The 11,853-nt window shown below is 37.4% G+C and overlaps 1 protein-coding gene across 1 annotated transcript; it reads left to right on the top strand.

Annotated features, from left to right (window-relative positions):
* Nucleotides 1–2,964: 2,964 nt before the first annotated feature.
* On the top strand, nt 2,965–10,455 carry LOC131949842 (peptidase M20 domain-containing protein 2-like). The gene is made up of 8 exons (XM_059311854.1): nt 2,965–3,190; nt 6,105–6,265; nt 6,610–6,752; nt 7,220–7,362; nt 7,565–7,719; nt 8,248–8,367; nt 9,072–9,186; nt 10,286–10,455. The coding sequence occupies exons 1-8, from the start codon at nt 2,965–2,967 to the stop codon at nt 10,420–10,422; spliced, it is 1,200 nt and encodes a 399-aa protein (XP_059167837.1). The 3' UTR covers nt 10,423–10,455.
* Nucleotides 10,456–11,853: the final 1,398 nt, after the last annotated feature.

Genomic DNA, 11,853 nt, shown 5'->3' with positions numbered 1-11,853 from the left:
TACCCCAGTCTATCAACCAGGGGCGGAACTACAGTGCCGCCAGACCCCGCAATGCGGGGTGGCCCACGCCATTCTTTATAGTTAAAAAAAATAATTTTCTTGCATTTTTTTTGTAAATAACAAACAGATATATTACAGTAGTGATGTTATACAGTAGCTAACACATGTTGCGTTAAAAAACTATATGCCTGAGCTGTAGTGTGAAAAATAGGCAAACGTTCAAAACACTTCCAAGACTTATTTCCCTTTTTTAAATAATTAAATAAGGGTGCACATAAGCTCATTTTAATATATGTGTACTAAACAAACAAAAAAGCAATTACTTCTCTTGTTTATTATTTCATAAAATACATTCTAAAGAATGACATAGCATAAATAGGAAATTTATTTAAAACAAATAATATAAATACAAAAAAAAACATAAAAATAAACATAACACGAGAAACCATTACAAATACATAGCTTTCATGTTTTATATTCTTTTGACCGGCTAATTATTGAGGGTTGGCAGTATCACAGCAAAACAGACTAATGCATTCACACAATAACATGTTGTAATTTGTTTAAATTGAAAAAATAAAGACATTTTATATTCTGTGTTTGCATATGTGTATATATATATATATATATATATATATATATATATATATATATATATATATATATATATATATATATATATATATATATATATATATAAGGGGGGGGGGGCAGAATTTTTTTTTGCGGGGTGGCCCTTTTTTTCTCGTTCCGCCACTGCTATCAACACGTTGATACAGTCCGTACCATAGTTTATCAACGAGTTGATGATACAATCATTATCCTAGTATATTCTCGTGCTGATAAAATTTGTAAACGTGAGTGGAATAATTGACGAAGATTCAAAAGAGAAACAATACATTTTGTCAGTGAAATATATATATATATATATATATATATATATATATATATATATATATATATATATATATATATATATATATATATAATTTATAGAGGCATTTTAGATAGCCTGATAACGATGTTGTTAGCCGTCGGGCATATGTAGCTTGTGCCGCATGACTTAACACTGGGCCAACTTGACCTAAGCCTTCACCACTATGCTACTGCTTAATTTCTGTAATGTTTACAAAAATACTAGAACGGGCTCTGCTACAAGGTGTCTCAGACCAAACTCGACAAGTTACATGTTTTAATCAAAGGCAAACTAATTATGGCGAACGTTGCGCTGAAAAGTTCTTCATGCAACCCATGCAATCTGAGAAACATGTTTGAAAATAAAGAAATCTGTGACCCATTCATAAGCCCATAACGTTTTAACAAAAAATACTTATTTATACTTAAAACAAAAAATTCCACCAGTTCCAAGGACTACAAAAGTTGAGTGTGTTAGCGTTACTTTTGTTATGTGTGTTTAGCTGTTGTAGACCGGCGAAAGAATTCTAGAAACAGCTAAGTCGCGCCTGGACAGGTAGGCCTATACAGTTCTTTCTCTATAGTACAAGTGTTTTCCCCTTAACAACACGCTGCAGTTTGTAAACAACTGTCGCGATTACTCCGCCATTAGCGATTAATACGCTGGGATCTGCCAAGTTGGGCAATGAAATTAAAATACAAAAAATTATTTAAATACCATGTATTGACCGCCCACGGTAATGTTTAAATTAATCACCTGTTTTGTTACCCAGCGATATTTTCTTGTTCTAGATTAGCCTACACTTAACACATACAGCTAAACTGTTTGCTTAAAGTGCGTCTAAATAAGATGATGTACTTCATGGAAGTACGCGTGGAGAAGATCGTATAGCTCATTTTATATTTTAAATTTAATTTGAAGTTTAAATTTTAATTACATAATAACAGATGTAATTTGATAACTTAAATTAATGATAATTAACAAAAGTATTTAATAAAACACAATTAGCAACTGTTGGTATAATTAAAACAAAATAATGTAATTCTAGTGACGCGATTCATGGTAGTCGATCTCCAACACCAAGAACACTCGCAAACAATTGCAGATAGCAGGTTTGGTAACATACAGGAGGCCGTGGGTCTTCATAGTTGGCCGTGTGGGGACCGTGTGGTCAGTCAAGGGACCAGAGGTCATCATTGGCCGTGTGGGGACATTGTGGTCAGTCAAGGGACCAGAGGTCATCATTGGCCGTGTGGGGACGGTGTGGTTGGCCAGGAGGTCGTATGTCATTATCGGCCGTGTGGGGAGGGCGTGGCCGGTCAAGAGACCACAGGTCATCATACACCGTCATGGCAGCTAGCAACTTGCTTACAAGAACGACTTTCTGTAATTACAAGGTCCATTTCTTTACTGTACTAATATTTTGTGCTTGTTTTTTTTTTAATCTTGAAATTTTGTTTCAAATTGTTTTTTTTTCTTGCATCTCAATTCTTCGTTTAAGGAAACATTTCTAAAACTCCAATAAATTACGATAGTTAAACCTCACATATTTTAATTTATGTTCTTGTGTATTTTTTTTAGTAATTTTAGTCCCCTTGATGTTTAGTAGTAAAATAATGTAACAAGACAGTCGTGTATAGGATAAATGATGCAGAGCAAATCTGTCTCTCTAACCTCGGCATTTGAAAGGAACATGTGGTAAGGCTAAGCCAAGACGCCATTACTTACCTGCTCCAGACAGTTGATCCACACCCGTCTGGGCAGGGGGGATTCAATACGTTCGGGAACGTTCATGTTGATCTATTGCTCGACCACACCATCCCACACAAAAATATCCTGTTTTAAAATTGTTCTTTATTCTGGCTTAATAGTGGTGTAAACGTCTTGAAATATATTTTAGGAATTATTAAAATAGTTTGGTAGCTTATTACGGCAGGCCTGTGTAGTTTTCTAATGTGTCTGTTTTATCAAGACTTGAGAACCACTACACTAAACAGATGTTGCACGTGATATAAACAGGTGTGTGCCGTGAGATGAGCAGACGAGAGATGGAGCAACTGTTTGCTACAGCCTGCCTAGCCATTGACCAGGAGGCTGATGCCTTAGAACAGTTGAGCCTTACCATATGGAGGAATCCAGAACTTTTGTTTCAAGAGAGAATCGCCCACGATGCACTGACGAACTTTCTAGAAGAACGAGGGTTCGCTGTAGAGAGAGGCTACAAAAACGTTGAGACTGCTTTCAGGGCAACCTGGGAGTGTCCGGCTACTGGGGGTGAGTTGGTTTTATAGTGTGGGTGAGTTGGTTTTATAGTGGGGGGGGGGGGTGAATTGGTTTTATAGTGGGGGTGTCAGGCTACTGGGAGGTGAGTTGGTTTTATATTGGGGGTGAGTTGGTTTTATAGTGGGGGTGTCAGGCTACTGAGGGTGAGTTGGTTTTATTGTGGGGGTGTCAGGCTACTGGGGGTGAGTTGGTTTTATAGTGGGGGTGTCAGGCTACTGGGGGTGAATTGGTTTTATACTTGGGGTGTCAGGCTATTGGGGGTGAGTTGGTTTTCAACTGGGGGTGTCAGGCTACTGGGGGTGAATTGGTTTTCAACTGGGGGTGTCAGGCTACTGGGGGTGAGTTGGTTTTATTGTGGAGGTGTTGGGGGTGTCAGGCTACTGGGGGTGAGTTGGTTTTATAGTGGGGGTGTCAGGCTTGAGACTATTGGGGGTGAGTTGGTTTTATAGTGGGGGTGAGTTGGTTTTATACTGGGGGTGAATTGGTTTGATAGTTGGGGTGTTGGGGGTGTCAGGCTACTGGGGTGAGTTGGTTTTATATTGGGGGTGTCAGGCTACTGCGGGTGAGTTGGTTTTATAGTGGGGGTGTCAGGATATTGGGGGTGAATTGGTTTTATACTGGGGGTGTCAGGCTACTGGGGGTGTCAGGATACTGGGGGTGAATTGGTTTTATTGTGGGGGTGTCAGGCTACTGGGGGTGAATTGGTTTTATACTTGGGGTGTCAGGCTACTGCGGGTGAGTTGGTTTTATAGTGGGGGTGTCAGGCTACTGGGGGTGAGTTGGTTTTATAGTGGGGGTGTCAGGCTACTGCGGGTGAGTTGGTTTTATAGTGGGGGTGGCAGGCTACTGGGGGTGTCAGGATACTGGGGGTGAGTTGGTTTTATAGTGGGGGTGAGTTGGTTTTATAGTGGGGGTGAGTTTGTTATATAATGGAGGTGAGTTGGTTTTATAGTGGGGGTGTCAGGTTACTGTGGAAGAGTTGGTTTATTGTGGGGGTGTCAGGCTACTGGGGGTGTCAGGCTACTGGGGGTGAGTTTGTTTTATTTGAGAGTGCCGGGTAGGTGGGGTGAGTAGTTTTTTATTTGCATTTTTTATTCTTATTTTAGTATTGTGAGTAGTCACAAAACTAAAATAGTTTTAGAGTGAGAGATTGCCCTCCTACAAAATAACACCATATATATTTTTAATTATAAACTCACCTCATATTCCATATGTAACTGAAACGATTTCTTATCGTGTGAACTTGCCGTGTTCCTGTTAATATTAATATATTCGCGGAAACACCAACAACCACTATTATATCTTATTCCTTGAAAATTTATTGTTTTTTATTTTATTGTATATTATAGAGGCTATAAAAGCACGTTTTTCCCTTTTTAATTTTACAAGCTTTTTCTGTCTTACAATATCTGTTTGCCTGTCTGTCAGTCTCAGTTTCGTCACATTTCTAATGGAGCTATTTCATTCAACGTAAGAATATGTCATTGTCAAAAGTATTAAATATTAAATGTAGCCTTTTAAAGAGGATTAGATTTAGTAGGAAAAAGGGACATAACTAAAGTAAAAGCGAGCACTTTAAAAAAATTAGCCCCATTTAGTAAAACGACAGCCTGTAATAGAAAAAGTGAAAATTTGCTTTATAGATCTTTTGAATACATTTGTATTGGGGTGGAGTCGTAATGAAGCTAGAGAGGGGAAGGAGTGGTAGCAGTCGCCATTTATAATTGGTTTGTCTGCTGATTTAATGAATGAGACTAGGCCTACTGTCCATAATAAGGGCTTATAGTGTACTTAATTAAGACAGGTTAATATCTAGTTAATTAGTTAACACAATAGGCTACATAATTCTAGAGTCTAGTTAATTCATAAATGTATTAATTGTGCTGAATACAGTTTAAGGTTGCCGACAGCAGTATAGTTATATTTATTATTTACATGAAAATATCATGCGTAGAAAAATATCAATCTACAGCTGGTGTAAAATGTGATATCTGATACTATTGCAGTAATTAAATGATATTTATTATCCCAGTTGTGTTCTGTGTTAATTAAACAAACATATCCACAGAGAATGGATACAAGGCCCCTAACATATCCACAGAGAGTGGACACAAGGCCCCTAACATATCCACAGAGAGTGGACACAAGGCCCTTAACATTATCCACAGAGTGTGGACACTAGGCCCTTAACATTTTATCCACAGAGAGTGGACACAAGGCCCTTAACATTATCCACAGAGTGTGGACACTAGGCCCTTAACATTTTATCCACAGAGAGTGGACACAAGGCCCTAACATTAAACATATCCACAGAGAGTGGACACAAGTGCCCTAACATTAAACATATCCACAGAGAGTGGACACAAGGCCCCTAACATTAAACATATCCACAGAGAGTGGACCCAAGACCCTAAGTTTAAACATATCCACAGAGAATTCACACTAGGTCCCTAACATTTTATCCACAGAGAGTGGACACAAGGCCCTAACTTTAAACATATCCACAGAAAGTGGACACAAGGCCCTAACATTAAACATATCCACAGAGAGTGGACACAAGGCCCTAACATTAAACATATCCACAGAGAGTGGACACACGGCCCCTTACTTTAAACATATCCACAGAGAGTGGACACAAGCCCCTAACATTAAACATATCCACAGAGAGTGGACACACGGCCCCTTACTTTAAACATATCCACAGAGAGTGGACACACGGCCCCTAACATTAAACATATGAGAGTGGACACCAGGCCCCTAACATTAAACATATCCACAGAAAGTGGACACACGGCCCCTAACATTAAATATATCCACAGAGAGCCCTTACCATTATCCACAGAGAGTGGACACAAGGCCCCTAACATTAAACATATCCACAGAGAGCCCTTAACGTTATCCACAGAAAGTGAGTACAAGACCCCTAACATCGCTGTACTGTGTGAGTACGACGCCCTGCCTGAGATCGGACATGCCTGTGGTCACAACCTAATAGCACAGCTCGGGGTGGCAGCTGCTCTTGGGGTCAAGGCCGTTATGGAAAAACATGGACGGCCAATAGGAAAGGTTGGTTGAAACTGTTGTTATCGATTAAACTGCCACCTCAAGAAATGTTGAAAATTTGTAAAATTGTTTGAAATTCTTGTTGTTTTGTCCATTCATCTAAACTGAAGAACAAAGTAGTTCAGTGCAAGACATTTTTAACTAGATTAGTCCACTACCAATGTGTATACAACACCATTTTTTCTATACATTACTACTTTCTCTGCCCTATTTATAGACATCCATTTTCTCTGGCTTTTTTACCAGATTGTTTTTTTTTTTTTGCTCTTTTGATAACCACCCAAAATTTCTCTGCCGAATATTTTCTCAATTTTTTTTGACAACTACCCGATATTTTCTCTGCCTAGTTGACCGTGCTGGGGACCCCTGCAGAAGAGGGAGGGGGAGGAAAGATCGTTCTGATGGAGGCCGGAGCTTTTGATGACGTGCATGTGGCCATGATGTGTCACCCATGTTCAGAGAACATTGCCATGCCTAATACTCTGGCCATGCAACAATAAGTTTTTCATGTCAATGGTTGAGTCGGTTTTTCCCATTCGTTTGATAGGGTAGAGGCTATTAAAATATTCGTGGCTTGTATTTCAAGCTGCGTCCTGTTCATTCCAAGTTGAAAATATAATCCTAGTCGTTTACACAAAAAATTTTGATATCGGCTTGAAATATGTACCTATAAAGTATATCGCAATTTTATTTCGGTTGAATGAAAAATATTTAAATAAATATTACATATGACATACATAAGATATTCGATAGGTAACTAAAATGGATGTAGCAACTGACTTTGGATACTTAATTTACTTAATTAACTAAACCGTTAACACATCCACAAAAATTGGGCAAAAAGCCCGTAACACTAAACATACGATAGGGAACTTAAATATATCGTTGTAGCAATGTATATTAGATAGTTAAGTGACTTAACCGGACTGTTGTAGCGAGTCAACTGTCTAAAAACAGGTACACGATCACCTACCATGGGAAGGCTTGCCACGCCTCTGCCTCGCCATGGGACGGGGTCAACGCCCTGGATGCCGCTATACAAGCTTACAACAGCATCTCAGCATTAAGACAACAGCTGAAACCAACAACACGGGTTCATGGTGGGTTCAGTGTGGGGTTCATAGGGTTCTTGGTGAGTTGGGTTCCGGGGCTGGGTAATGGTGATATCATGATGTTTTCATGGTGGGGGGGGGGGGGGGATTATCTTCATAGCAGGTTCTTAGTGGCGTTATTTGATGAGAGAATATGATGTTTATATGTTTTCTTGAAGATTAAAAACTTTAAAGATAAGACCTACTACAGGGATCTTCACAAAAGGAGGCACCAAGGCCAACATAATCTCAGACTTGACCCAGTTAGAGTATTGCATCAGGGCCAAGGACAGACGTGAACTGGAAGTTGTCGCCCAGAAGGTCACCAAATGTTGGGATGGCGCTGCCATAGCAACGGGTTGCACGGCAAGTTTGAACAACATTTTGTGTAATATTCTTTTAAGTTTCATTAACATTTATTTTCTATATGGCATCAACAGACATTTTTTGGTACTTAGGCCAATAGATCTATATGGTAGTGACTATTGTAGCAGACAAGTGACATGGTATTTGTGACATCTAGAAAACATTGCACAATGAAGATAAAGTGCTTTGTCTTGTAAAGTTAATAAAAGCACTTTTTTTGTCACAAGAAATAGATGACCCAAGACGAAACTTTGCAAACTGTTTACCCGTTAAAATATAACTTGATACAGTGCAATGTTTTTAATAATGAAAGCTTTACCTCCATCCCCATTGATGTCAACATCTAGATACATATGTAACAGATGTTTTTTTATGTTCATTAAAATATAAGTGCAAAGCCCTTAAGGCTTGTCATGTGAAGTGTAAAGTATTTTTATCATAAATTAAATTCAAATATTTTTTTGTTAGCTACTAACCAAATTACTTGTAGATCTCCAATTAGCAATTTTCCTTGATTTAACATTGCAGGTTGACATAGATCACAGCCAAATTGGCTATTCTGATATAAACAACAACCGGACCTTGGCCAAAGTTTACGAAAAACACATCAACATGGTGGAGCCAGACAGGAGAAATTTTACAGAGACGGTAACACTTTCACATCACATGATAAATTACCTGGTTTTATCTGGAGATAACTTTCACAGAGACGGTAACACTTTCACAGAGACGGTAACACTTTCACATCACATGATAAATTATCTGGTTTTATCTGGAGATAACTTTCACAGAGACGGTAACACTTTCACATCTCATGATAAATTATCTGGTTTTAGCTTAGAGGTAAATTTTACAGTAGACTACACGTGTTGTACACTGTCAGAATAATATATAAGTTTAATTAGCCCATTTTAAAGTAACAAGTGCTTTATGTAGGTATGGGAATTGTGAGTCGCGTGTGTCAAATAATTGATCCTATGTACCTCGTTTGTGTGTACTGTAAACATCCATATGACCATGTGTTTGTGTAGTGTCCAGTACGTTCTACACACATGTACTTCACATGTGTCCTAGTACTCTCCCTATATATAAAATATTCGTGTAAACATCTTTTCTTTGTAAACGTTTAGTGTCCAGTGGGATCTACAGATATGGGGAATGTGAGCTATGTATGTCCCAGTATCCACCCTATGTACCAAATATTCATGTACTGTAAACATCTTTTCTTTGTAAACATTTAGTGTCCAGTGGGATCTACAGATATGGGAAATGTCAGCTACGTGTGTTCCAGTATCCACCCTATGTACCAAATATTCATGTACTGTAAACATCTTTTCTTTGTAAACATTTAGTGTCCAGTGGGATCTACAGATATGGGAAATGTCAGCTATGTATGTCCCAGTATCCACCCTATGTACAGGATAGGGGCTGCACTTAACCACAGCAAGGAATTTACCAAGGAATCAGGTCATACGGTGTTTTTATTTACTTTCAATAATCCTTTATGTTATTCACACATTATGTTGAATAATTATAACTTTAAAATAAATTAGGTTTTTAAACATATCAATTATTTTGAATTCGCAAGAAAAACAGTAAAATTAATTTACCTTAATGAGAAGTATTTGTATGGAAAAGTCAAAAACCTGATTTATACACAAACGTCTATCAACCTTTTGAAAATTCTTAGTGGAATAATAGCATTTTCTTTTTACTGTACATATAGTACAGTTGACTCTTATTTCTTAAGCACTAGTTTATGAATTCTTTATAACTCCGGAATTGTAAAGGACGACATCACAGCTACTGAGCAAGTATATTACACTGTCCGATTAATAACAAGAGTGTTGTCTCATGTAAAATCATATTTAACTATTTGGATAGTTGAAAATATGTTTTAATTAATTATTTAAAGTTTTTAATTAAGATTTAATAAATGAGTGTACTTTGTGGAAGGTGAAGATCAAAACATCACGTAGATAAATGACAAGGGCGACAACCAAATTAATTACCAACACTTTTCAGTTATGTCCGTTTTACAAGCATTTACTTAGCTCACAAGGTAGTTTGTTAGTGTATCTGTGGAAAATCTCGTAACTTTATTTTGACCCATTTCTAATGTATTGATTTCATTCAATTGTTCCAGATACCTTATTTATTTACAATGCGAGAATATCTAGTTTTTAATCTAATTAGTTGGACACATATTTATTAAAATTTAATAGATCTAAATAACGATACTTGTTATAACGATGTTTCAAAAAAATTGGTCTGGTCTAGGCAAGGGATACTAGTTCTTTAAAGCTTTTTAACTATAATATTTAAGTAATGATATTGCATTGTAAAGCTTTTTAAGTTGTTTTAAAATAATTGTATTTAGTTGTTTATTTTAGACTAAAGATGCACACACATTGACATGTCATTCACACAAAAAAAGTCTCTTATACATTCACTTCATAGACGCATATCATAGACACAAATGAACACGTTAGAGAATTACATTATATTATGAACACGTTAGAGAATTACATTATATTTTCTTTTAACTAAAACTGGCATCTTTCAGGAACCAGGTCAGCCTTCCTGTTGTCACAGACCCAAGGAAAAGCTCTGGCACTGACCGCTATAGAAATTATGTCGGATCTGGGACTGTTGGGGGAGATTACTGCAGAGTTCAGGGAGAAAACTGGACGAAATAACTGACTTCAAAAATGTTTCTGAAGTTTTTCTTCACTTTCATCATACGTTTTTTTTTTTTGGGGGGGGGGGGGGGGAATTATGATAACAGGGTTTTCAATTTAAATAAAATATTATATTGATACTTTAATAAACCCACAAGCTAATTATTAATCTCTTAGATTTTTAAAAAAAGCTATTCACTGTTATTGTTAACAAGTTATGAGGACGGTGTGATCCAGAGTTCGAGTCCCGGAAATAAAAACCTGGCGGCAACTAACGTGTACATGTAACATGGGGGAAAGAAATTCTCGATTCTTAAACCTGTTGCAGTCTTCATAGCTAATGACCAATAGCTTGAGCTGTTTATGACATTATCAGAAAGAGAGTGAGAGAGAGAGGGAGATAGAGAGAGGTAGAGAGAGAGAGTGAGAGAGAGAGGGAGAGAGAGAGAAAGAGGGAAAGAGAATGTTAACAAACTAGTGGCGCCATTGCTTGTTTTTATGTGAAATATTTTAATTCCTTTTGCAAACATAAGGTTTTTAAAAGATAAACATTTCTGATAAAGTTATGATTCTAGAAATTTAAACACATAGTCCTACATGGTTTTAAGCATACGTTTCATTTAAATGTAGCTTTTTTTCTTTCTATAAATCCTAAACAAGGATGAAGTTATAAACTCTCTGTGATGGTTATTGTTCATGACGTTTAGGCCTGAGTTACATCCAGGATCTCCCATACAATAAATTTGTAGGACTATTGTTTAACTTATAGACGAATAATATCCAGGAAAGTATGAAAAATTCATGAAACAAAAATGCATACTCATTGTTGCGATGCGAGTTTGGATGAGGTCGACCGTGTAGGACAACGTTATAGGCAATGATGATCTGATACGAATCACTGAACAGGACCACTTTGGTTCATTCCATGGTTTATGGCACGGCTAAAAACACACGGACAACCTCTTTCACATCTTTAACTTGTTCGTTCTTAATTTTTACTGTTGGTTCGAACTCAAGACTTCTTCGAATTTAACAACCATCAGCTTTTTACAGACTCGACCACGCCTCCAACACAATTAAGTATGCTTGTCAACTGGTCAACTGGTTATGCGCCTCCGATTTCAGTATGCTTTTCTATTTGGATTTGCTTCCATAGCCTTTGTCAAAGGCCTATTGTCCAACCAAGAACAGACTACAAGGCAGCAGTTGTTTGATTTTGGAGTTGTCTCTCCTAGAAAAGTGGCTGTCACCAGCTAACGAGCCTCATCTGCCCGAGGTTTCGAACTGGAGATTTTCGGTTATGGAACTATGAGCTTTACATGCATTTAATACAGTATCTTTTAAAATTGTCTCCATTATTAGCCCCCTAGGTAATGAATTTGAGCTTTTTATTTTTGGCCATTTAATCATACAAATGAAACTTTGCTTTAATAGCCTGTTTTGTAATATTGTC

This window comes from Physella acuta, unplaced genomic scaffold (genome assembly GCF_028476545.2).
Source record: "Physella acuta isolate Inbredline_101_S28 unplaced genomic scaffold, ASM2847654v3 ptg000716l, whole genome shotgun sequence".
In the NCBI taxonomy this organism is placed as follows: Eukaryota; Metazoa; Mollusca; class Gastropoda; family Physidae; genus Physella; species Physella acuta.
This window is presented reverse-complemented; position numbering and strand designations above follow the sequence as displayed.